The sequence below is a fragment of the Zosterops lateralis genome, assembly GCF_965231275.1.
Source record: "Zosterops lateralis genome assembly, chromosome: 4".
In the NCBI taxonomy this organism is placed as follows: Eukaryota; Metazoa; Chordata; class Aves; order Passeriformes; family Zosteropidae; genus Zosterops; species Zosterops lateralis.
The window spans coordinates 26,571,325-26,598,991 of record NC_139765.1 but is presented as its reverse complement, the minus strand read 5'-3'; the positions used below and the strand labels follow the sequence as shown (position 1 = coordinate 26,598,991).

General features: G+C 44.7%; 1 protein-coding gene across 1 annotated transcript; it reads left to right on the top strand.

Moving 5' to 3' along the window:
- Nucleotides 1-690: 690 nt before the first annotated feature.
- ERP27 (endoplasmic reticulum protein 27) lies at nt 691-18,295 on the top strand (the record flags this gene model as incomplete). Its single annotated transcript, XM_083860605.1, has 7 exons — nt 691-811; nt 1,018-1,118; nt 3,610-3,747; nt 7,074-7,187; nt 10,331-10,456; nt 17,217-17,414; nt 18,083-18,295. The coding sequence occupies 7 exons, from the start codon at nt 691-693 to the stop codon at nt 18,125-18,127; spliced, it is 843 nt and encodes a 280-aa protein (XP_083716731.1). The 3' UTR covers nt 18,128-18,295.
- Nucleotides 18,296-27,667: the final 9,372 nt, after the last annotated feature.

Below are 27,667 nucleotides of genomic sequence, written 5' to 3'. Positions count from 1 at the left end.
TTTTCTGCATGAGTGTCACATTCTTTTCTAGAGCATGTTTCTCAGTGATGTGTTTGTGAGGAATGCATTATGGGAAGACTTAAGAGCATATTTCAGCAGGGAAATAGCCCTCCTCCTTCCAAACATCAGCCTTACTCTGTAAGCAAATTATTTCAGAACTGTTTCCTTCAGGGATTTCATTAATCTTTTGAAGCCCAAAGTTGGGGGTAGACTCCAGGGGTAGACAGCCCCCGCCTTTCATACCAGATGGCAAAGTGAATGAGCCAGTGAGCTATAACATACACTTCTCATGTTTAACACTTGCTGTAGCAGCTGTTTCCCAGAGCTAATGCAAGAGTTGCATGCCCCCGTGGCTAGCTTGCTGGCCAAGCACAAGGGAACATCAGCCTCTGGGATCCAGCACCTAGAGAGGGATGTTTTTAACCTAGCTGGGGAGTCTAGGCACAGAGGTGCAGGGAAGCTGCCATGTCCAGGGCTATGGGTGAGGACACACCACTGGCAGTGTTGGTGCAGCTCTCCAAGGCTGATTCCTGCACGGCAGGGAGGGGCTTTCTCCAGCCAGGCAGTTATCTCAGGAGCTGTAGGCTTTGCCCTGGGCAGCTGCTTGCTTCCCACTGCCCCAGAAGAGGTTGTGGTTCCCCAGAGCAGCTGACGTGTCTCTCACTGAGGAGAGGGCTGGAGCAGGGTGGCATGGTGAGGAGAAAGCAAGCTGGTACCATGGGCACATCTGTCTTCCCGTGCCTCTTTGTTATCATCCTTACCAGATGCTCCCCATCAGGGTGTGCTGGAGGGAGTGACTCTGCCTCCCATGGTAAGTGAGCTTCCTGCCTTGGGGAAAGTCAGGGTCTGCTGCAGGGAGTCCTCCTTATCTATGGTATGCTGCACAAACATTGTGTTGAGCTTGCAGGAGAGGTGTGTGGGTGAGTTCGTCAGGTTAGGATGCCTGTGTGTGTTGGGGAATCCTCTTTGAGCTGCTCCTTGTGTACACTCTGCCCAACCCTGACCTTTGCTCTGCAGGCACAGCCAGCACCACAGAGAAACCTATCCTGTTAAACAACATCGCAGATGCCGAAGCCTTCACCAGCAGCGCAGAGGTGGCAGTCATTGGATTCTTTCAGGTGTGTTCACAGCACAGTGCAGTGAACTGGCAGTTCACTCTGCCAGTTGTGAGCTCTATAGCAGCTTGATGAGAGCACGAGGCTGGATGTGGTGTAAACACCTGCCAAAGGCAGCTGTTGTCCCAAAAGGTGCTGGGGCGTGACAGGCATGTGGAGGGATTGGGTGATGGGCCACAGAGAGAACACAGGGAATTTGGTCCGTGCATAGAAAAGGAGATGGAGCAAGGAAGGAAGATGAAGGAGGTTGTAGAAGTCCTGGAGCAGGAGACAGAAATACTGCAGGGGAAGAAACAAAGAAATGTGCAGAGAAGCAGTGTTGGTGAGGGGTGAGTGGGAACATCAGTTATTTGCTGTAGTCAGCAAAGACAGAGTAAGGCACTGCTTGTGTGATAGGGATGAGGAAGCCAAGTCTCAGGGAGAAGTAATAGTGCAGGTCTACTGAAGTCTAAGAGGGTTTGGTCTCAGGCTGCAGCCTCTTCGTAGGGAGGATGTAGGCATGGTCTCTGTCTCACTTCTTTGTTTTCCCCAGAGTAGATATCCTTGAGATCTCTGTCTCTTTTAATCTAAATTCCACTGAATTCAAAGGTGAGTGACAGATATGAGCCCCTTGCCCTGCCCTCCCCCCCAAATGGCATGAGTATTTTTCTTCAGAAAATAAAAGGAAAATATTGAGCTACAGCACTGTAAAACAAAGGACTCTTAACAGGATCCTTATTACTTTTAAGGTCCTCAAGTTGCACCTTTTTTCATGTTTTCTTTGAGCTCTGTTCTGCTCTTCTGCTGTCCACACACTGCCTTATGTCAGAGGAGGCTTCAGTCTTTCAAAGACAGGTCCTTCTGCAAGCACCTTCCTCCTTCTGCCCTGTGCCTGGGGCTGGAGGATGGTCTAGGGAGGGCATCATGCTCTTGGTATAGGGCAGTGGCATCTCGCAGCCCAGCACAGAGAGAGGACTGATGGTGCTGCCTGTGCAGTGTAGGCAGCAACAAGTCTGTGAGCGCAGGAGTCTTGTGCCCCAGGAGCCTTGTAAGTGCAGATCACAGAGCACCAGCCGCCTCCACTTCGGTGCCTGCAGGCAATTGGTGCTTCTTGCAGCGCTCAAGCTGTGCAAAGCGGCCAGGCAATCTGCACACGCAGAACGAAAGTGCCGAGACGCCTCCTTCCCCGAGGGCTGCTGGCTGGGCTTGCGGCAGAGCTGTTCCCAGAGCCTCCCCCTGAGCTACAGCAGGGACACGGCTCCTTTTGTCTTGTTGCCACAGTGACCTCCCTCTGCAGCACCGCATTCTTCAGAGGCAGACAGGAGGCCGCTGCCGTGCAGCCCCAGCTGTCGGGGGCACGGGGCAGCAACATCTCGGGCATTCAGTCCTGAAGCATGACAGGGCTGCATTGGGCGGTAGATAAAGACATATATGTGCCATGAAGACTTGGCTCTCGGCTTGAAAGTAGATTTATCCAAATAAAGTCCATGTTCTCCGCTCACCATAAATTATTTCTCTGCTGCAGCCTTTCAGTTCACTGCAGTACGTGCCTCGGCAAGCTTCCCGTATAATGAGCACAGGCTCCCTGACTGGGAACAGCCTGCCGTGATGGAAACACAGCACACTGCTCCAGAAACCCGGCGTGGCTCTGAGAAAGGGCCACGCTCGGCCTGATTAAACCCCAGGTCTCCCAGGAATGCTCCCAAACTCAGCAAGATTATTCCCACCCTAGGCTTTAGCGCTCTCACTAGACCAATGTTGATGCACTGGCATTTCCAAAACAGGTCATGAGAGATGATTTTTCTTTGGAACGAACAAAAAATTTTGTTTTCCATTCTCTCTGGGCTCACAAACAGCTGAGCTGACAGTTCAAACTAAAAAGAAAAACAAACCAATTCCAAGCAGAGACCATGTCCTGAGAATTTATATCCAATAAATAGAAGTATCAAAAATACATCACTGAAAAGTTGGGAATGGGAATAGCAAGGAAGGCTTTAACACAGGCAAAGGCCAGTAATAGCTAGTGCTCTCTGCAGGAAAGAAAATGGACCTGAAAATACTGAGAAATTGCATATTTCTATCCTTTGATATACCCGAATTAGCTTCTTTTTACAGGATGTACCTAAGATATCCTTTTGAAAGGAGATACAGTACTGCTTAAGGGGGGGTGTTCAAAATTGTAACCCGCTGACTCTGGAATCAAGATTGGCTTTAAAATTGTGATGTTTACGTACATCCCATACACACACGCGCGCACACACGTGCATATATTTAAATGCGCTACACCCGTGCTGTGGCTTTGTCCCCTCCCCTTGGGGGGCCGGGGGGCTCCGCGCGCTCCCGGCGGGTCCCGGATCCCGGAGCGCCCCGCGGGCACCGGCGGCCGCCAGGGGTCGCGCTCGCTCCGCCCGCGGTCGGGGCCGGTGCCGGTGCCGGTGCCGGGGGGGGGGCGGCCCCCGGGGCCCGTCCGGGCTCGGCCCCTGACCCTCCCTGACCCTCCTCTCTGCCTCCGCAGGACCCGCAGAGCCCCGAAGCGGAGCGGTTTCGCCTGGCGGCCGGGCAGGTTCCGGAGGTGCCCTTCGGCCTCAGCAGCAGCGCCGCCGTCCTGTCGCAGTACGGCGCCTCGGCCAACACGGTGGCGCTGTTCCGCACGGTGCGTGCCCCGCGGCACCGCCAGCGGCTCCCCCGGGAACGCGCCCCGGGAACGCGCTCCCGGGCCGAACCCGCATCCCCGGCGCAGGGCTCTGGCTCGGGCCCCCAGCGCGCTGCTGTGGGTGTGAGAGGGTCTTGGACGAGTGCACACAGCGGTAAAAAGCGTAAAACTCATCTCTCCTTAGGGCAAGCCAAAACCAGGGGTGTCACTGGCCTGTCCTCCTCTAAGTACGTCCTTCTTCCTGCCCCAAAGAGCACTTTTGCTTTTCAATTGCAGAGTGCCTGTCGCTGAGACACGGGGAGTTAATGACCCCGGTGAGATTCTCCTCAGGTGTTTGCCCTCCGGGTCTGGTGCAGCGCCCAGGGCTCTGCAAAGAGCAATGCCGGTGTTTCTACATCAGCTTGCCATTAACTTGGATGGGGTTTCTGTGGGTTTGGAAAGTCTCCTGCGACACATGAAAAGCTTGTAGAGTCCACCTTACAACGGATGAACACAGCAGGCTTGGTATCAAAACTTGTGAAGTGTCATTTTAGGCAGGCAAAACTGTCTCCGAGGGTACAAAACTTTTCCATCACGACAGAAAACAGATTCAGACTAGGTCTCTGCAGTTCAGAGATGCTGTGCCACCTTACACTGTGGTTTGCAGACTCATTTCCTAAATATGCTTTAGGCATTAGAAATCATGCTTTGGAGTTTCTTAGGGATAGATGCTATCCTAAGACAAATCTCTGATGACTCTAAGTGCAGGTAGCTCAGTGTAGCTTCAATGAAGCTATATTTGCTGAAATTTAAGATGATGATACTGAGAAGAGCCATGTACTTGCTGCAAAAGTACCAAGAAAAGCTAAGAGCAAGCATTCTACTAGTTACATCAATTTCCCCCTGTAGCCCCTTCTCACACCAGCATGGCAGTTGGAAACTGCAGAGGAGCTGTGTCTGAAGAGAAACGGGGCCCCAGGCAGCACGTGATGTCCTAAAAGCCAGTGAAATGTTGTGACACCAGACTTCTAAGTGCTTGAGGTGGAGAGAAATGGATACACACTACATGATCTAGGGAAACTAAATATGGCAGCCTGGCCAAATTCTAGATCCAGTTTGTACAAAGATTAGGCAAAGACAGTTTGTTCTGTTTTTCCCCTCATCATTTCCTGCACCATGTTTACCACTGATATAATCCAAATAATTAAAAAAGAATGATCTAAGAGTGAGCAATAGTTAGGCAGGTCCTTTTATTTAACCTTTTATTTGCTAGATGTTGCAATTTTAAGCAATACCCATTTCAATTTTGGTTCTTAGTCATTGTGGTTTTCTTCCAAAAATATTGAAAAGATCCTTTGTTTTTGCACTGTGGCAGATAGTGACGATGACTGCAGTGGGAGAGAGTTTGATAAAAGAAAGTGTTTGGATTGTTGGAATTTTTATTATATTGAATATTCTTTGTTTGGAATCAAGTTTTTGCAGCTGTACTTGTTTAAGATGGAAAAAAAAAACCCACCCAAGAAAACAATACATTAGTCAGGTTCAAATATGGTTGACAATTCACTAGTCTGATTGTCAGTTTTTCTTAAATTATCAGACGCATTATTTTTCCTTTTATCTAGTGCTGAATAATGTGTAGGAGTAAGAGGTCAGAGATAAAAAGGAATTTTAAAAGAACTAATACAGGAACTTGGAATCAAAGACTCATTTGAAGGATACAAAAATGCGTTACCAGGACAGAAGTGAGTCAGGCATAAATTATTTTTTTCTTTGCCTTTGCAGTGTATGAAACACTTACAATGCCTAGAAGTTTAAACCATAATTACAGTAGTAGGAGGGACTGTGTCAACTGGTGAGACTTCTTTGTATATAGTAGAAAGAAACTGATTTATTCTAGTAAGAAATCCTGATAGACCTAAAAGGAACATAATTAACAGATGCTAACAACCTAATTATATGGAGTGATAAAGACATTTTGACTAGAGCTTCAACTATTAAATGCAGGCTATTTTCCAGACTTATTTTCTTAAAAATATAAATGTTGTGTGCAGATTCAAGATGTAATTATTTCCAAATGGAAATCAGATGTTTCCAGAAGCCCATGAAAGTCAAGAGAGGACTTTCTGTAGAATCTAGGCTGCTTTAGGTTGGTTCCCAAGGCCTGTCTGATCTCACCCGCCCAGGTGTTGCACTGTCCTGATCTTATTTACTTGAGCAGAGCTGCCCTTTCATGTTATGCAGGAGGAAAATCCGTGAGAGGAATCAGGCCACACAGTCTGAAAAGTACCAGCTTGTGTTGTCAGACAGGGCGGGTGACCTTGCCAATGACCACAGAACAGCAAAAATGACTTTAGATGTCTGCACACCACTGGAAAAACTAACACAAGGACTTTCAGATGTTGCCCAGACTCAGAGAATAAAATCTGGGGTGTGCATGTGGACTGCTCCTCAGCCCCAAGAATCTCATTCAGCATGTGTATCAATGGCTTTCAAATCCCGAACTTTGATCTGACTTCATGTCAGACACTGCTGTCCACATGTCTTAACTCAGTCACGTCCTGTGGTGGTACTCCACAGGAACTCTGCCCTTAAACTCTGGTGTTCTGCTATCATTCCATGGTTGCCTGGTTTTTTTCTGCTTATCAGGTCATGAAAATTTCAATAAAATCACATCATTTTGAGGGGATGAAGTGTGGGGAGATGTGTGGCAGGATGGATTTTCCTCTAAAGTTGAAATATGCTGGACTTAATTTTTTTTTTTTTTTTTTTTTTTTTCTTTTCTTTTTTTTTCTTTTTTTTTCTTGCTGTACTGGAAGAAAAATCCTCTTTTTATTGGAGAGATTTCCTGCTTGCACAATGTTTCCAGGAATTCCATACTGGGCGAAGCCAATGTTTATTACTTGTAGAAGAAACAGAATAAGCAGATGAAGATTTTTAAAAGGGATGTAAAGAATTGATGTGAGGAGATAGACTATTTAATGACCTCTCTCCACAATGCTTATGCAATGTTCGTTCAGCTAATTCTCCCTGTCTCCAGTGCATCAAGAGCTGATAGTGTAGGGATGATTGGAGTCCTAAGAGATTTCTGTTATTCCATGAGTTTCCCTTGTCTTTGGGAGGTTGGAGAAGGCTGGGAGATCCTTATCTCAGAGTGCAGGCTGGTCCCTGGAGGTTCTAGACCTCCGGAAGTGGTGATGGGAAGAGGTGGGGATTGTGTAGTGGGGGAGAGAGGATGGTGGTGTCCCAGAGCGTGGGTGTCTCTGTGAGTGACTGCAATCAGTACCTCTGGAGGAGGTTACTGAGAGGAGAGGACAGCCGTGACTGTAGGTGTCTTTGCCTGTCTTCAGGTAGACAGTGAGCGGCGGGATCTGGATATGAATGACAGAGATGTCGATGCCGAGAAGCTGACTCGCTTTGTTCGGATGAACGAGCTCCGCCTGGTGACAGAGTACAACCCTGTGGTAATTACCAACTCCCTGCAGTCCTCACCCTTGAGCTTGGCCTTCTTCTCATGGTGTCCTCTGGCCCCCGTTTGCATATCCAGATGTGTGAGGGTTGGAGCAATGGTGTAGATGGGATTGAGGAGGCCACACAGCCCTTCACTGCTGCTCCACATGTGGACTGGAAGCAGATTTGCTGGGGCAGGAATGTGGTGGGAGAGGAAGGGACTAATGGCATTTCTTTTGGCTTTCCAGTAAATTTGGGATGTTGAGGGGCAGAGAAGCAGAGAACTCCATTTCTTACTACTCTGCACACAGTGCTGCTTCCTCCCATGGATATTTTCCATGTTGTGCCATGCCTACAGAGGCAGCTCAGCCAGAATGCCCTCTCTTTGACAAGCCTTGAGAAACATGGAAGCACAAATGATCTGCTCTCAGAAGACAGGCTTTTCTGCATCACTCAGCATATAGGGCTTGACATAACCCCACCTATTTGAATGCATATTCAAGAACAGGTTGGGAACTTCCCAAGCAACATCTTTCTCATCCCTTCCATCATTCCTCCAGAATTCATCAGTTCAACAACAACCACCACCACCAAAACAAACAAACAAACAAACAAACAAACAAACCAATCAACCACACACAAAATCAGGCTTAGAATGCTTAGATGTTGGCCATCTTCATTGGCTCACCCATCTGACTGACAGTGGCAGGGTCCCTGCTTTCCTCCCTGCTGTAGAGGTTGACCAAGAATTTAGGTTCCTCTGAAATCTCAGCAGTTCCCTGATCTCATTGCTGTGTAGTCAGTAGATCTTGGAAGCCCCAGTTGCTGCAAGGCTAAGAGTTTATCACTGCTGATGGGGTATTTTGTGGCCTTCTAGACAGCTATAACAGTGCTCATCACCAGGTTCAGCTTACATCAGGGAAGAATGGCTCAAACCTGTTTCAGAGCTATACCTTTTCAAATAAACTCAAGGATCTTCTAAGGGAACCAATGCATTCAGTCAGTTCAGTTGCAACCCACCACTAGGAGAGTATTTTGTTTTGAAATTTAGCATTTTTTTCCTGCAATGAAATATGGTAGGAGTTTTTTTTCTCTGTAGCACCACCTCCTCAAAAAAACAAACAAACAAACAAAAAACCCCCAAAACCCCCAACCAAAACAACAACAACAACAACAACAACAACAACAACAACAACAACAAAACAAAAAACAAAAAAACCCCACAAAAAAACCCAAAAAACCAAACCAAAAAAAGCCCCACCAAAAAAATGTTTATGGTTTTTTCATCTTCAAAAGGGAAAAATATATTTTGAAATAACAAAATATTTTTGGGGACTGCTATATCCTGCCCCACAGGCCTAACAGCCCTTTAAGAACATCCAAGTCACATCAGCAGGGGTGATGTTCTCATCTTTGTAATTTCCCAGACCTTCTGAAACCTTGGAGCCCCTATTAGATCCTTTTGCAATTCATGGGAGAATGTCTCTTTCTTTATGCATTTCTGTTGATTTTTTGGGTTCTCACTGCATGGTGTCCTGTTTGGCACCCAGGCTGTCTTCCTGGCTGAGAATTCCTCAGCTGTTCAGCTGGCCCCCTCCACTCTGATGGTCAGCACAGATGTTACAGGTTTTTTTCCAGACGCTCTGGAGCTCTATCAAGGTGCTGCAGTTAACAGTGCCTCCTGCAGTCCCTGGCCCAAAGCCCTCCCAGCTTCCCTAAGGTAGCTTGGTTTTTCATAAATATTTATTCCCACTGCATATGCTGTTTGCATCCAAAAATGCTGCAGATCAGCAGATAATGGGGTCACATGGCTCGCACCAAGTGCTGCCAAGAGTTTCTCTGCCTATCCTGGGGCCCTTACTGTTTCTCCCACATACTTTAGGAATTTTTAGACAATGTTTGCCCTGTGGATTTTTCAGGAGAGTCAGATGTGATCCAGCCCTGCTGATGAGCTCTGCTGATTGCTCTTACAGAAGGTTGTGTGAACAAGTGCACTTTTGTGTGGAGCTGCTGGAGGAGCCGCTGCTCTCGCCTTGTCTGGTCTCACCCCAGCCTTGTCAAGGGGCTTGGTGCTGGCCAGCTTCACCCTCACCTTCAGCTTCGTCCTCTCCCACGAACTCCTCTAATGTTTTCCAGCTTAGCTTGCTAACCCCTCTACTGTCCTCTGCCTCAGCGGCACACCATCAGAAAAGTGAAGGGATACAAAATATCTGATAAACATTAAGCTAACAGCAGAGTCCCGCCTGCCAAAAGCCAGATGCTCTGTTATTCAGGGCCCTTGCCAGCATGCACTCCCTGACCCCTTTCTTGTTCCTCCTGGAGCATGTGGAAACTTTCTGCTCCCACTGGCAGGGAGCTGCACAGTCTGTGCCTCTGTGGTTTCGGTGGCACTAGGGAGGTAGCAGGTCTGGCCCCACTACTGTTTAATTTAAGGGAGAGGCTGCAGACCTGCAGGAAGCAGGCAGAAGGAGAAGTGAGATGACGAGTGAGTGAGTTCACGGAGATGGTGCTGTGGCTTCTTGGGCAGTGCCAATCCTGGTTCCTCACAGAGGGCCAGTGTGTAGTGCCCGCTTGGCCCTTGCCCAGGGTCTTCTCTCACTGTGGGACGGCAGACCCAATTTTAACCCTCAGTACACAGGAATCTCCAGGCCATCAGGCTGCTGAAACTGTGAACTGATCCCCATCCTACATACAGTGTAACACTAAAGAAAGAAAATAAGGACAAACACCAACCTTGACACCACAAATCCTTCCCACTTCCTTGCTCATATTTCAGACAGATGCTGGATCACATTTAGGACACCCTTACATTTAGTTTACTGGCCTTGCTCTTCACATCCTTGGTCTAGTCTTCAGCTCCCTGTATTCCACCCTAATCCTACTCCTCTTGACTAGTCACTATCTCAAGGCCGGTGATGGACCTTTGTGGTCTTCAGGCTCTTGTCTGGGGAATAAGCAAAGCCAGGAGGTTAAGGGCTTCTGCAAAGAACCCAGATTGGATCCCCTCTGCTTTAAAGAAATCTGTCCTGCTTGTGATGCTGATTTGCAAAGAAACCGCGGCTGAGCCGTGTGGACTTATGTCCCTCTGACATGGCATTCAATGCCTTTTGAGTGTTCTCAGTCTCCTTTCCCATGTTTCTCCCTCTGTGCTGGGCAGACAGCAATAGGTGTGATGCAGAGTCCACTCGAGTTTAACCTCCTCCTGATCACAGACAAGATGTCTCCAAAGCACCCTGAGCGAATGCACAAGTTTCGGACAGCGGCAGAGCTCTACAAGGGGAAGGTAAGAACAGAGAGAAAGAGGGACTGTTAGGGAGGAAATATACCCAGTGAATTTTGTCACGAATGGGGAGGGCATCATCTCCTCTGTGAATTATTAGAGCAAAAGTCAGGTAGCAGGAAAAGAGGATTATCTGGATAATTAAATGGAGGAGTTGGTTCTGTTCACCTTTTGCCAGTTTGACACCTGGCCGGGAAAGTACCCTCTGTATCCTGCTGGTCTGCTCCCTTGGTGAAACATGTACTTTGTTGCTTTTAGTCCAGATTTGTTTCCTTGTACTGGGAAATGACACACAGCTGCTGCACTTCAGTCTGGCAACAGTTGTGCCCCACTGATGTGAGAGGTGAATTTGTATCTATAGCTTGCAGGACACCAAGGAGCCTTATATAAGTGACCAGATAGGAAATAATGTCAGCGCTTCTTAATCCTTAGACTTCTGAAAATGGTTATTTTAAAGGAGCTGCAAATTTGTTGCTTACATTTCCCACACTAAGGTGGTGAGATAGATGAGATGTTTCAGAGAAATTTTGCCTGAATCCCATTCCTCTGTGAACAAAGCTCCCAGTAAATCATCCTATGTCTGCTTCTCTGCCAGCAGCTGGATTACAGTAGAATTTGTGTCCAAGGAACAGAGGAATGAACTTGCAAGCAAAGGAGGATTGGGAGCAACAGGAAGGCATTTGTGGCAAGGGAGAACGGCAGATGGGAGGGGGCAGAATATCACAGAAGTGGAGAAGGATGAACTGAGAGGCATAAAGAGGTCTTCCTCTGAGAAGTGTGGAGCTGGAAAGATTTGGGATCTGATAATCAGAATAGCTGTATGCATCTGGTTTTGGTATTAAAAGAACAAATTAGAAATCAAGTAAACCCTCACCTTTGAATTCAGGGACCACCTCAGAATGATGCAATCTCCAAAGTCTTGAAACTTGCTTATGGCAGGACTATTTTGGAACCTTTACATCTTTCCTAACCATTGGCAAGAGACTAGGCAGAAACTATGCATCAATATCAAAACATCTCTTCAAAAAATGTTTTGCTTTGATGAATATGTACTTAAAAGAGAAAAATCATTTATCTGTAGAATTCAATTTATCTATTGTGAGATGTGTGTTAAAGTGGCACCATTACCACTGTTCTCTATGAGAAGCAGAGTCTGATAAAGGTCTCCACCTAGCAACTATTTCTTCTAACACAATGCTGTTTATCATCACTAGCCTTTGCTGATGCAGCTGCATCTAGTTTTCATGTGACTTGCCTAGATTTGAGAAAATGGTTATAATTTTCCTAGAAATATTTCACAAAACATTGGATAAAATGTTGTACTGAAGTTCAGACAATTTATGAATTCTCAGCAGGCCAAATCTAGGGGGTTTTATTTATAGAGGCAGGTTTCCAACCAAATCACTACAAGTTTGCCAGAGCAAGATATAAACATTAAAGATGTGGGGATTTGACTAATTATTTCCACTTTAGTGCTGTGGTATTTAAGGACACAGAGATTAAGTGACTTAGAGTCTAATAAGTTGTTTTTCCTGAAGGAGTGGCACTCTGAGGAGTAAATTGTGTTTTGGGCTGCTCTCCTAGAAAGCAGGAAGACAGTGCTAGGATCCTCTGTTCGAATTTTAGATCTGGATAGTAAGGAGTAAGCAGAATGATATGCCCACTTAGGTTTGACTCCATTGCTCTGTCATATAGAAAGACCTGAATTAGTTTGGGTATCAGTGGCAGCCACTGCACAATACCATGAAAATCCCTGCAGGCTAATTTTCCTATGTGAAGTTGTGTGTTCTTGGAACTACCAAGTTAATTGAGGTTTGCTTCAAAATAACTACTGACGAGATTTAGCCTTTTAGTGGCTTGCAGATTGTCTGAATCTGCAAGATTCTTGGCTTGAATTTTGTTCAGGATCACCAGTGGATAATTCTTGTCCCATGGGATAGTGGTGAAAGGCTTGTTTGTGCTGAGGGGTTAGTGCTACCAGTGGTTTGAGAAAGGAATCATTGCTGTGCAGTAGAGAGGTGTTCAGGCTTCCTGTGAGCCTGTACCACTGCATCCGGCACTGCTTTACAGTGGTTGCAGAGTGCCAGAACAGAGTGGGGATACTTGGTGTGTGTTGCACCATTCTTACAAGCCAGTGCAGAACACAAACAGAGCCTTGAAAGGGTTCCCAAGCAGGAGAAGGAGTACAGATCTCTGATGCATGCTGATGGAAGAGCAGTCCTTGTCGTTGTCATCATCAGTGGGAGGGAAAAGAGAAACTTGTTGCTTGGATGGAGAGATGAAGAGGAACTGCTGCTGCTGCTGCTGAGTGACTGACCCCAAAGCGTGAAGAAAAATCATAGAATTGTGAAATAATTAGGTTGGAAAACACCCTTAAGATGGTGGAGTCCAACTAATGTTAATGGATCATGAGGAAGTGATTCACCTGCCAGTGTCTGGATTATGGTCCTTTCACCTTTGGTTTATGATATTTTCACTTCTCCCTGAGGGGCAGGTGAGATTTTCACCTGGAGGATCCATGAGGCAGGATGGTGAGGACTTTCATTTGAAAACAGTCTGAACTGCACCTGGAGCAACAGTGAGTGCCTGGAGGCAGTCTAGTTTTTTCTAGATTTTATTGTGGAACCTGAGCGCTATAAAGTGTTGGAGAAAAAAATGCAAATGATAGATTATGCTAAACCAGCAGAAGTTGACAGCAATAAGAAAAGAATATGGTAGCTTTCTAGTACACTTTGGGAAACAACTGTGGGTGGATAACAGTAAACAGAGTTCAGAGCACTGCAGCTGCAGGAGGAAATCCACCAGCCTTCTTGGATCTTTAATCAAATATGTGTTTATTTGAGAAAGTATTGCCAAGAGTCCAGGCAAGGAAAGGAAATCCACTGGAAAGAAGATGTCAGGGTTTGCATTGCTGAGCCAAACTAGAATAGCCATACTCAGTTTTCTTTTCATAGTATCAGAGTATAACATGATAATTACAGCTGGTGTAACACATGGGTATTTGCAGGAGTCTCAGCAAGGTGATGTTGGGAATAACACATACCGCGGCTTTTGTTGCAGCTGACATAATTGGTTTCCAATGTCAAAATTATTTGGATAGGGATATTTGTAAACTCCCTTTTAATTTAGATGTAGGTCCATTTATATATGCATTCTGAGAAACTCCTGGTGTCCTTCAGGAGTTCTTCCATGGAAATGAAAAGATGATACCCTTTCTCAGACAGTCATTTGTACAATTTTTATTCTTCATGTCAGACACTGATGGCTCCAGAACTGAGAGAGATAATATTTAGAGATGCCTCTTTTAGCCATAAACAGAGGAGCCTGTAAATATGGACTTTTTATGTCACTTAATAGGTATCTGCAGTAGTTGTTTTTATAGTTGTCTTTTTTTAAAAATCATGACTGATGTTTTTGTTTTGTTTTGATATACTATGATGTAAGAAATTACTCAAACATCAGAATTCAATTTTTTGCTTATACAAAACAGTGGACTGCAGCTCTCTGAAGTTCAAAGTCAAACACTGGATATAGGGTTTGACCATCCTTTCTGTTTGTCTTTGTTGGAGGAAATACTAAGCAATGTCAAATTGGGTTCTATCATTGCAGTGCTATTTCCAGTTAACTTTAATTCCTTGGGCAATAACATCATTCCATATCTTAGTATCTACCAGGAACTCGATGTTCTAAAAGCACTGGGCTAGGAATCAAGTTGTCAAGGCACCAAGAAAGCACCAGTGTACAAAACTTATGGAAGGCGGTGTATTGCAAGGGACAGTGCACAGATAATACCGTGTGTGAAGGGGACATTTTGTATCAGGGGTTTCTCATTTATGCAGGATATCCTTCACTGCCTGAAGCAGCAGATCTCTGAACATAGACAAGAAGATTGCTATAAAATGAAAAAAATTCATGGAAATAATCTCAGAATTTAAAATCCAGCCAGATATTGTGCAGGATAGTATGAAATGGAAAGTGAACTTTCTGTTTGGGATGGAACTAACTGATCTCCAGCAGCGACATTAGAGTTAGAGTTGCCATTATAAGTGGGATTAGACATTAGAGTTGCCATTATAAGTGGGATTTGGTTTTGGTGCATTGTAGCTTTGGTAGGTCACCTCAGTAAAAGTTTTACTCTCTCTTCAGCACTGAAAGAGAAGTACAGGCATATGTTTCCTTCCTTTCTAAAATAGGTGGAATAAATTGCCAGTCACTGTTTATTGTAGAGGTTACGTAGATGACTGGCTGAGACAAGACTAAGATCTGAATGGCAGAGGTTAGACAATGTGAATCCTGCCTCATGGTCAATATAATTTTCTGTAATTACTGTGTTCATTCTTTATGATTGGAGCTGACTGGGAATCTCAGAACAAAATAAATTCCTCATGAGAAAATGCCAGTTCCATGAGATGGCACCTCTCATGGAAATGTGCCAACTGAGAAACCTTGGTTTTCAGCTGCTGTGGAGATCAGGCTTCCAGCACTTGTGGCCTCTGCGCCAACACATCCTACCTTCTGCTCCACAGGCATGACCTTGAGACCACACAGGCCCTAGTAGGACTCCTGGAGCACAACCAGCACAGGGTGCATGGGCCCTTCTGCTGAAAGAGGACCCATTCCATGTCACAGACCTCCCAGGAATGCATCATTCTCATGGGCATTAAGATGTCTTCTTCTGAGCTACAGCGGCCAAATGCAATTGCTCTCTTTCCTCTATTTTTTTAATATAGGCAGAGAAGGAAACGTTGCTGTACTTCGGCATGCTGTAACTCTGTGAGCCAAATGGGAGTCATTAGAGAAATCTAAGTCAGTAACTCTGAATGATGATATCTCAGCCTTTGTAGCTGAGGGGTCAGTTTGTGTGTTTCTGCTTGCTCCTGTGAAGAAGGCATTTGGAGTTCTAAGCCTCAACATTTTTACTCTTTTATTCTTACTCTATCCTTGGTATTCATGGATAAAATATGTACAGCTTTTAAGTTTTGGGTGTTTTAGCACAGTCTGGAAGCTTGATGAAGCGAAAAATATGGACTAACATTTATTCATATAATGATTTTAAAATGCTATTCATCTGTTTTAAAGGTGGTGGAGATTTTATATAGGAAGTGACACGACAATACCTTTTTTTATTTTAATAACTTCTTCTTTAACATTTGATTTAAAAAATATTGTTGTCTAGTCAATCTCTTATAGAGAAAGCCAAAAGATGTTGAATACACCACAAGAATGTGGTACCATTTACTGTATTGACACTTTGAATGTGCTTCCCTTCAACACTGGCCTCTGTTCCTAGCTTTCTAGTTGAAAAGAGAGCCCTAAAACATTGTATATTGCTGTTCCATCTGAAAGTCTCTGAGATCATGTCCCTAGACATGTGAACCTTAAATATGTGAACTTCTTCTGGTTTGGTGTTTTACTCTTCAAAACAATAAATTAGGCACTCTTGGAGAAGTACCCCACAACCTGTCTGCTCACTAGCTTTTTGCTTTTGGGGCACAGTTGACTTTAGAAACAAAAATTACAAATGCTGAATATCACATATCCAGTGAAAGTGCTGTTCCTGTTTTTGTATTTCACTATAAAACTGAAGTTAAACCTTACAGCAGCCTAACTATCCCTCCTTCCCATAGGCTGTTGCCTAGGAAAGTTTTCCAATATATTTGTTTTGTATAGAATGTAAATGTAATAAGTAAAGAATTTAGGATTTATGAAGTTTATTTTTAGAGAAGAAAACAAATTTGGAACTAACTTGAGTGTTCTTCATTGAAAAGAAAGACAAACATGAGTCACAGCCTGGGAACTGGACACATAATCTTCACATTACATTGCTTCTTTTTTTTAGACTCTTCTTTACTTGTGTAAGCGAAGCCATAGGCTTGTCCATAGGCACATTGAATATGCTAGGCCCAGCAGATTGCACAGGGTAAAAAGAAGATCAAATAACACAGGTTAGATGGCTTATTTCTTTGACTTGGATCTCATCTGTTGGGGGATCCTCTTTAATCAGGTTACTGATTAAACAGTTTAAATATTATATTTATTTTCTTTTATGAATTTTATAATAATGACTGTAGGTCATTCTCATCCTGGCTTATTCATGTTGAGCTTCTCTCCCCAGCTCTGAATGCTCTACTGAGCTGGGCTGTATGACATTGGTGTCTTCCCAACAACTTCTGTTTCCCAAATCATTGCATCCTCATTTGTGCTCACTGCAGCTCACTTCAATACGTCCTTTGGTTTTGGTACTCTCATGTTCTTATCCTTGCAGGCTCCTGATGCCCTGTATTTCATTCCCACATTCTTGCCATTGAATTTGATTCTTCCCACACCAAAACCACTTTTTACACTGGGTCTTGCATGGATGTGAGCATCTAATCCAAATAACATGCAAGTAAAGGATTCCATTTCTTTGACATTTGTTGTTAAGTTAAAAACCATCTTCTTTCCTTATCTGTTAAGAGAATAGAAGTGGAGACTGCCTACCTGTCATCCTCTATGCATATATTTAAAGAAGGTGAAAGAAGACATTTTGTTTGGTAGTGTAAGTCTGACTTGATAAAATACAGACAAATGCATTGCACAGAGCTGCTAGATAGTGTCCTATCTAGCCCAATAAAGGAAAGTGTTGTCCTAACAGAGTATGGATGATTTTCTCAAACTCTTTATAAAAATATCACTGTTAATCTTCATATGATCACTGTTTGGGGACCTGTTCTCTGTCTCAACTTCAGTTTTTCTCACATTTTCTTTCCTTTTTCCATTATAGATTCTCTTTATCCTGTTAGACAGCAATTTGAAGACCAATGAACGAGTATTGTCATACTTCCAATTGAAGAAGTCCCAGCTGCCAGCTCTGGCTATATTCCACACACCAGATGATGAGCACGTTGTGTTGACTGTGGATGACATCTCCATTGAGCGTGTACAGGACTTCTGTAATAATTTCTTACAAAGAATGCAAAAGGTAAAGGGGGTCCTGATGCTGTTGTTTACCAGGCTCTTGAAGATTACTTCAGTTCCTTGAACTCTTCCCCCGTCCCTGTCACTTTCTCTTTCATGTACGTTTCCACCTGAATATCAGAGAAGATTAGATTTAGGGCAGAGCAGAGATGGATGTCTTTGCAGAGCCTCTTTCTTCATTGACCTCTGCCTTCTAGTCTACAGCAAGAAGAATTCACTGATCTTTGCAGCTGTATGAAGGTCTCTGTGAAGCATCTATCTTTTGGGAACAGCAGCTAGGGTGACAAAGTAAATGGTCCTTTTGGATGCTGAGAAGGGAGGTGGTAGATGGCAGCCTATGAGAGTAGGTTAGAGAAACAGTGGCATGGATAGGAGTTAAAACTATCAGGAAGACTACAGAACAGAGTGTACAGATAGGGCCTTAGGACTCTATGAGATGTCTCTGCTGGGAGAGGCACAATTAAATCTCCATGCTCATTCAGTGTTAAAAGTTGTCTCTCTGTCAAAATTCGTCCTCCTGTAGCACAGGGTCTTTGTGTTGTGTGATGGAAATTGGATAAGGCAGTGACACAGACAGCAGAGGGAGGTATTCGAGTTATTTTATTTTCTTTATCCCTACGCTGAGAAACCAAGTAATGTCAAAACTGATTTCATGCCTCTAATGTGTTTCAGAAAGAAGACAAATCTGAGGACAAGCCCCTCAATGAAGAACTTTGATTCCTTCTCAGCCAAGAGGATGACTGTAACCAGAGTCTGTTTCTGGTGTATGAAGAGTTCACTCTGCCCTACAACTCAGCAATTCCTAAGCCAAGTCAGTCATGGATTCCCATCATCATTCTAAGTACCTACATGCTGTCTGTCCTCTCCAAGAATCTCTTCTCTCTTATCTCTTCTCATTTGTTGGCTCCAGATCTTTTTTCTTTTTCAGTACTTCAAGACCTCTGGTATTGCCCTACAATGTCTTTCTGTGCCACTCTGTTGGAGCAAAGGGTGGCATAGTGAAATGACAGTATCAGAGGTAAAGCTAGTAGTTCCCAGGGATCTGTTTCCCTCATTCTTTTGGGTTTTGGTCCCATGCTGGGATCCACTGTCAGCCTTTCCTGATACTACAAACAGATTTGTTGCTTGATATCACATGAAATCTTCCATTTATTTTACTAAATAAAGCAGTAAGTGAATGGCCTGATTTTTTATGCAAGTGTTATTTCCCACTCCCCTTGTCTTTCACTTAAGGACAAAGTCTCTGTATTTATGAGTGAATAAGCTCAAAAAACCTGCTTTCTCTGAGTTTAACCAATACGATGCCTAACCAGTCAGGCTGGTTGCTAAGAATCATTCTCTGTGGAAATGGACCCATTGTCAATAGATATTTCCACCAGGATAGGAGGTACCTGTGAAGCTTTGGAATCAGAACAGCACTAGGTAAGCAGGTCCAAGATGGTGCAGCAAAAATGAATGAGCCTAAGATGTTGCAGTCAGTAATCTTACCCAGGAGAGGCTGTCATTGATCAGAGCAAGGCATGCTCTCATCATCTGTATGGCCAAGGAAGAGAACTGTCTGCACTAGGTGATCTCTTGAATGGATGTGTGTACAGGGGTAAAATATAAAAATATATGCCTGAATTCTGCTGGATGTCCTTGTCGCTTTTGTGCATTTAAAAATGGCTATAGAAGTACAGGATAGATGCTAAGAGCTGAAGGCTGAGCCCCAGAGAGGAGGGAAGGGTCTAAAGTGTTAGAATACCTTGCTGCTTTTGACCTGAGTATGGGCAGAAATTGTAGCACTGGACTAGAATGACTTGTGAATGAAGCAACTTTAGTGTTGATTTGTGTGAAGGTGTGAGCACAGGGATCAACCCCTCTGAAGTACTGGGGAGCCAGAGAGTCCCATCCGAGATCCTGTCAGCTTTGAGGATAAGAGATGGCTCACCTCCCAGTGGTCCAGAACTCAGGCAGAGGAAACACACCTGCCTTCCAGAATCCTCATGTCAGTGATGTGTGATGGTTTTGAACTCCTGGTTTTATGCCAGTCCTAGAATGTTCAGGGCTGTATCTTCTGCCAAGAACTCTGCTCACTTTCCCTCAGTTGGAGATCTGCTCCTTTTTACAGCAAAAGCTTGCTCCTCCCTAGGAAGGGTTTATTCCTTTCTCTGTGGTATGGTAGACAGGGAAGGTCTTCTGGGGAGACATCTGTGAGGAGTCTTTGCATTGTAGGTGTTTCCAGTGTCATGCACATCTGTTTGTGGTCCAGACCACAGAGCAGGCCCTGACCTCTTGCATGAGTACCTGAAGTCTGTGTCTTGGCCAGCTGCAGAAATTTGGCACAGCGACGTGACTCTTTCCCAGTGCTGCAGGGAAACAAAACGGGACATGAATGAAGCTCTGGTTGTGCAAACGAGCCTGGTAGTAAAAGCAGTGTCCCTAGTGACTGTGCTCACTGTGTACACAGCTAATTATAGGGATAACTTTTCAGGAGTTTCATTATGTACACTGGGGAGTTTAATTACCTCTGCACCTTACAGAGCTATGTGTCTAACCAACAAACTTGGGAGCCACAAGCAAGTCACGGGAAAAGCCTCTTCCTCCTCCAGCTGTTCTGCAGTACTTTGCAGGACTTACACAGCACAGACAGCCCTGGGGGGCTGCGCACAGGATGCCCTATGCACAAATGTGATGGCAATGGAGTAAGGGGGTCTGCCTTAATCCCTGTGCTCAAAGGCTTCTGCAGTGCACCTTTGGTGGTCTTAGTCATAGGGCATTTGAGATAGAAACCAGAGGCAGAATTATGTGCATGAGTCAATCTCTTGTTCACTTAATGCTGGAGTCCAAGGCACAGGGAAAACCCCTCAAACTGCCCTGGGGGGTCCAGGACCCCTGCAGGGACCCCAGAAAAGCATTGCCTTTGACTTTAGTCCATGGGAAAAATTGCCAACACTTATGAATGAAAAGAGAAAAACAAAAATTTAAATTAGATAGTAGTTTAGTTTGTCATTGGGTGAAAATTTGTAGTTTTGAGTTGTTAGAATGGAAGTAGATAGAGGCAAGATGGAGAATTTTGGGCAGTGTCTTACGTTCTTCTACTTCTACTCCATCTTCTGTTGTGATGGTGGCACAAAGACATTGGTAGAATGTAGGTGATGTAGAGAATTATGTGTTTAGAATTAGTAGTAATTCTTGGTACAAAATAGTAAATACAGTAGGTTTCAAGAGTTAATTGGGTTAGAAACCTTTAAGAGACCTTGGACACCAGGTCTCGTGTTCTTGGCAGCAGCGATTTTCAGTGTGCTAAGCCTGGTGTTAGGCGGTGCACTGACCTTCAGATAAAAAACTTAATAAACATCTTTCAAGACTGAGCTGCGAGATCCACTCTTCTTTTTAACTCTGGCATTGGACTTTGAAAAGGAAAAAACCCAATTAGGGGAATCTTGGACTCGAAATCCGAGAGTTTAATTTTTGGGTTTTGTGCCCTGTTGTGTCATCTCTGACCTGAACTTGTGACATATGTAGCCCAGATGTTTTGAGCTGTCTGGGGAGAATGGTTTGGTTTGCAAATGGAGGAAGTGCTAGATGCAAAGGGACAGAGGGCAGGATGAAGAGATTCCCTTTCACCTCAGCATTGTGGACATACTGTGGTATGAGAACCCCTGCTCTTCAGCAGCATCTGAACTCAAAGGGCATTCAAAATATCTAAAATGAAAGTTCAATTTACCTAACAGGAAAGTGAGGCTGCAGAGGCATGTCAGAGCTGCTGTCTTTACCCCAGGGAACTGGGCATTGGGTTGTGTTGTGGAAGATGCAATTTCATATCCATCTTTAGTGAGAAAGGATTTGAACATCTCCAGAAGCAGAATGTTACAGAGACCTGAAGGTTCAGCGAGGGGACTAACATTACTTTTTATTCCCCTAAACCACTGTGTGTGACATTAAACAATGAAACATTGCTTAGAGGTAAACTAGCCCCCATCTGCTGCAGGTTGAACCAAGACTTTGTATATGAAAATCACTGCCTCAGCTTTGTCACTTCAGCCCCACTGGAGTTATGGATCTGGCTGTGCTGGACGGCTGAGCTGCAGAGAATCTGACTGCAGAAGGACTAAACAACCTTTGCACTTACCCTGAAGAAGAGGAGCAGGCAATGCATGTGAGTGCATGTGAGTCTGCCTTGTCAGCATTACTTCTGCTCTTGGCAGTGGCTGGGAGGTGCTGAGAGGCCTCTGACTGCCAGCACAAAGGGAAGTGACATCTCCCAGGCCATGCAGCCCTGGTGTCTTATGGATGCAGAGGTCAACTGCCAGCACAGCGAGGCAGGACTGAACTTCTTCCTTTCTTCTTCTGGGGATGCTGCCAACTTTGAATAAAAAAAAAATTAAAATCCTACAGATATTTCCCAGAATAGCTGTCACAGGATGAACTTTATTGTGCCTAAGTCAGATCCCATCTCATGCACAGAAGTCCAGCAGTGAGCTGGGCCTGAGCTCCCAGGATGGGGAGGATATAGTGTTGATGTAGAACAACATATAGTAGAAACCATTGTCCTCCTTCTCATAAATGGAAGAAGGGCATGGCTGTCTGACACCTCTGTTCACAGAATCACAGAATTGGTCTGGTGGAAGGGACCACAGTGGGGTCATCTCCCCCAAGCTCCCTGCTCAAGCAGGGTCATGCCAGAGCACACGGCACAGGATTGTGTCCAGATGGTTCTTGAATATCTCCAGTGAGGGAGACTCCACAACTTCTCTGTTCCAGTGCTCAGTCACTCACACCATAAAGAAATTCTTCCTTAAATTCAGATAAAACTTCCTGTGCATCAGTTTCTGCCTCTTGCCTCTTGTCCTGTTGCTTGGTACCACTGAGAAGAGCCTGAATTCCATCCTCTTGACACACCCCCTTCAGATTACAGACATTGATGAGGTCCTCTTTCAGTCATCTCTTCTTGAGCCTGAACTCGCCCAGCTCCCTCAGCCTTTCTTCATAAGAGAGATGCTCCAGTCCCTTAATCATCTTTGTTGTCCTCTGCAGGACACGCTCCAGGAACTCCATCTCTCTCTTCTGCTGTGGGGCCAAGGGGAGCCCATCTGGAAGGAAGCTAAACCAATAAATCTGCACAGAAATATTAGAAACAAACTCTCTCCTGCTGGTGGACATGTCACAGTACTTAGTCACTCTCAGTCACCTCCACACAGGATGGTTTCCTCTCAGTATCACAAATGGCAGCCCATGGGCCAGCAAAGAGGTGGGGACAGTTGACACTGGAGGAAGAAATATTGTCTGAAGAATACAACTGGGACAGTGGTTTGCAGGACCATAAAAGAGGTGGGGAAGGAAGAGCCAAAGGCTGTTTTGAGAGAAGGAAAGGACTCGCCCAAGGAGTGATGTGGCCAGCAACAGGTAAGGGTCAGTGAGGGAAGGTGCTGGGTGGATACCACAGAATACTGATAATGGTGGAGAAAACAAAAACACAGAAGTGTTTTTTCTAAGGCTGTGAATCAAATACCTCTTTGACCCATTTTGGCTTAGTCACTAAGGAAACTTCAGAGGAACATTTTCAGTGGAAAAACCACAAGATGCCATTGAATAAGAGCATACTTGTTCTCTCATTTGAATGTCTCTCTTCTCTGCTAAAGTACCTGCAAATCCAGACAGGCAGGCAGTCTAGTTGCGTGATCTGCAAAACAGCAATTTTGTCCGGGTTAGAGGAAAGGCCCACGGATAGCTGCACCCCTGCCTGCACCAGGCCTCCATGTATGGCAGTTATGCAGAGTTGCCCTCTGTATCACAGCTGCAAGCAGTGCTGTGTCCTCCTCCCCACACGCTCACCAGAGCTCATGCTACTGAATCCTCCATGGATCACAAAAGCCCCTAGAGAACCCCACATCCTGTCCACATACAGGTTGAAATTCCAGCCCCATTCAGTTTGCAGCCTAAACACATGGGCTGTGTGAGCACTCCAGGTTTCTCCCTATTCCTGTGTTATGAGTTTTATATATTCTTCATGTCTCCCACCTTCCTCTCTTCCTAGGCCAGAGCCCACATTTCATCATCTGTTAGGGATTCGTGTAATTCTACGTCACCTATGTCAGCGTCACGTGTTTTGTATGTCTACATCACCAGTGTCATCTCTTGCCTTTTACCTAGCAGATGATGCATTGGTGGTATTGCTATCTGTAACTTTCTCAGTCCAGCTTAATACAGCACATAATTCACATAATTACTTCCATAGATGCCAGAAGACATAGCATGGGTGCACACCAATTCTAGTTCCTTTATTTGTTGGGCAACTGCAGACAAATGTCAAGTCCTTGGGTATTCTGATCAGGTATCAGAAGAGCAGGATGGGAACTTGCAGTTTTCCTGGTTGCTGGAAGGAATAGAATAAGCACCTCAAGAAAAAAATGTTCATCTGTTTTCTTCTCCACTAAATAATAGAGGGCTGTAGGCCTGAAAGACTCTGTTTAAAAATACAGAGATGATATTTTCAATATAAATCTGTTTTGCTCAGAGTATTCTTTGGCATCTTGGAATTTAATGTGGGTGTTGATCCTGGATATATCATGCCTTCCCATTGCAATCAAGACTTTATTTTCCTTGGCCAACTTTTTCTGTTCTTTGGCTGAGAAACAGAGGAGACAGACAGTAACTTACCCCAGACTATTGATGAAGCCTGTAGGCAGAGCTGGAGACAGAGCCCATATCTTCTGCGTGCAGATCTCTTGAATGTAAGCCATATGGCCACATTTTCTCTTCACCTTCCCTCTCCCTGTGACTCTCAATGACTATTTTCTTAAGGTGAAATGGCAGCATTTCACCGTGAGTAAAAAGCTGTCTTATTTGGTTGCTTGTTTGGCACAGCTGAAGCTGAACAGATCTGGATTGCTGTTTTCCCTCCATCTCTCACTCCTTGCCAGTGAGACCTTTCCTCCTGGACAAAGTGCTTTATTCTTTTGGGGTCTGATGGTGAATGTAGTTCCTTGCAGCATTGCTTTCTCCAAGCAGTTGCCATGCTCTCTTGGATCCCTGGGCATCCTGGGTTTCAGACCCTATCTTACAGCAACATTTTCAGATTTTTTTCTCTGTTGAGATACTAGCCATAGAGAAAATATTATGTTAAGCAGATATTAAGAAGATATATTTGTGTCATCAATATTTTATATTATTTTGAATTATTAGGAAGTATTAAAATAATATTGTATTTAAATAATTAATATTAATAAGATATTAAGAGGTTATATTTGCATAATCAAGAAGTACAAGTGGCAGGTGACAAAAAATGTACCTTGCTTGGTACATTTTAGGCATGGCAAGACAGTAGCAGAAAGGAAGGTATTGTTAAAGTGAAAGGCAGTTTCTTGTGCTGTAACTGAGGTAGTAATGCCTATATCAGATGATCAGTCTTCAAATGTTCATCAATATTCTTTTCACAGATTTGTTATGTCATCCGGGAGTCTGGATGTTGCCATGGTTAATGGGTCTTTCAGATGCTTGCAGGTCTCTAGCATGGGAAGGGCACATCTTTGGTGTCTGCTGTGACCGGATTGCTTGCTGCCACAGAGGCACAAACCACTCTGAAAGATGCACTGCTCCCACAGAGCAGCAGACAGAAGCAGGTTGTTCTCAGGATCCCAGACCAGGGTCTCTTCTTTCTGCCTTGCTATCTGCAAGCAGCATGGAGACTTGAGAGTACAAGGCATTCCACAGGTTTCTTCTCAGTCTTCAAGATAGGGCTGGCTCTCACTGCACTCTCCTCCCTCCTGTTGGCTCCTTGTCCCTGTGAGAGTGACGGGTCCTCTGACCCTGGTATGATTTTATTTCCTTTTTTGCCCATACCCATGCCCTGGAGGCAGCTCTGCCTCAAGCATAACACTACTGCTCCCAGGGAAAAGTGTCTGCCTTATCACTTGTGCCCCAGGCACTCCCTTTTAAAAAGAGCAAATATCCTGTACAAATGGAGAACAGAGAGAACCCAACTGTCTGTCAGAGTGGTGATGAAGAAAGACTTAAGCAACACAAACAACTGGATTAGCACTTTGCCTGGGGGCCCTGTTCGAAGGTTTGTTTGGTCTTTGAGTCCTGTGACTGGTATTTCAGTGGATTCCTTCTTGGCAAATCTGGCTTTGTGATTTAGAACAGTAAACCCCTTCTTTTAACAATAAAGATAACTGCATCCAGAGCATTTCAAACTTAAGAAACTGCTTTACCAACATTTTACAAATAGGGTGGGATTCTTTCTTTGACTGTTCCTACAGAAATGAGGTCGTCTGAGTGTCTGCTTGTCCTGTTCTGACTTTCAAATGATCAGACACACCTGACAGTAGAGCAATGGTCGCTAAGGTGTTATGGTGCTACTGGTTTTGTGGAAGTATGTGTTGGGCAGAAGTGAAAAGTCCCCAAACTGCATGATTAGCTTTTTCATGTCAAGGGTGCGTAGTCCTGCTCATAACATGCCCTCACATTCCTCCTGGGACCCTCAAGTCCCCCAGGACCAGCTGCCTGAGAGCTGATCCTTGCTCCTTACCCATTGCCTTCAATGGTACCGATGTTCTCCGACTCACTTCAGTGCCAACTTCTTGAAAATTCATGCAGCATTGTTTACTTCAGTTTGGGCTGGGTTTATCTGAATGTCTATCCTTATGCTGGGAATGCATCAAACATGAAAAACTAAAGCTCCTGAAGTAGGTGGCTTCTATTTCTAGTCATGACAATCAGCCAAAGACTCGGCACTGCTTTATTTACGTTTAATATATTAAATCTGTCTCTGTGACAGACAGAAATGTCCCAGATGGGCCACATGTGTGGGAGGACACTCTCTTTCCTCTCTTTCTGGACAAGCACCATCCTCCTCTGGTTCTCCCCAAGCTCCACCACCCACTTAGAGAAATCCCAGGGAACCCATTCTCCAGATCACTGACAAAAGCAGCAAAAGCTCCCACTAAGAACAAGGGTGAGAGACATTCCTGGGACCCAACAGCTTTTCAGGGAGCTCGCACATTTCAGCAGAATGAAGGACAGCCACCAGGCAGACAGGGCTAGGCAGGAAAAAGTTTCAGCAGCAAGACATCAGGAAACTTTTTCTCAGGAGCAGCTTAAAGTAAACTTTGTGCCTCAGTGCTAAGTTTTGCATGGAGAAGGCAGAAATGTGATCTGAGATTTCAGGTGCTTGCTGTCAGGCAGGAGAGAAGGAGCTAAAGCCAAGCTCTCACCTGTCGTGCCAGCCTTGCAGATCTCTGTTCAGTGGCAGTACAGAGCATTCCTGCTGCTGTTTTACTGATAGTTCCCTGTCTGTAGCTGCAAACTCAGTGTGATAAATTATTTTCTTATATTCTTACTTACTCAAGATCTTCCAGATAAGGTAATGACAGAGATTTCTATTTAGCAATTCAGTGCCTGCAATAGAGGAAGGGGGAACTGATCATTGTTAGTGATAGCGCAGTGATAGCACAGAGAGATCAGACAATGCAGAAGAGCTCCAGGGGCTGAAAAAGAGAGTGAAGTTGTGAGCCTGTGTATCATTTGTCATCACCAAGCCCCAGGCTTAGGAAGACCAGGCAATGATAAAAGAGCCTTTGGCTGAGGGAGGTGCTCCTGCCAGTCAGGCCTCTTGTCTGCTGGAGGGCTGAGGACGAGCATATAACCACAAATCTCTCCCTTCTGCAGCTTGTACAGCACTTGGCACAAACAGGACCTTAATCCTAATGAGATCCCTGGGCACCTCTAATTAAATGACTGTCCTGACTGCAGTCATTACTGTTCATTTCAGTTATAAACTCAGGTCTCAAAACAGACAAGGGAGAGATAGTATGTCTTATTTATTCTATAATATTGCTATTTTATTTAATGGATCCTCCAGTAGGTTCTTTGGTTCCTCCTCCAGTTCACTAGTGAAATGACAGTCCAGAAAGACAACCACCTACCTCAAAGAGCTGAAGTGACAGACAGATGCTTGGCCAAGTAACACAGGGAAAGGTGTGTTTTACATATGTGTGCAGATGGTTGGTATATAATATATGCACAGCAGAGATTCTTATTCAATGTCTGCTGTATGAAAATGTATGGTAGTAAACAACATTGTTACTAATCTTAGGCTTAGCCAGCCAGCAGGGCTGTAACTTCTTGTGTACCCAATAGGTGACTCACGCAGTGTATTTTCCTGATAAATGCTCGGTAACATTTTCCAGTAAAGCCATGGCTGTTGGTGGGAGACAGTGAAAAGAAATCCCAAATAATACAATCCAACTGGAGCCAGGAAGAATTGTAAGCAGA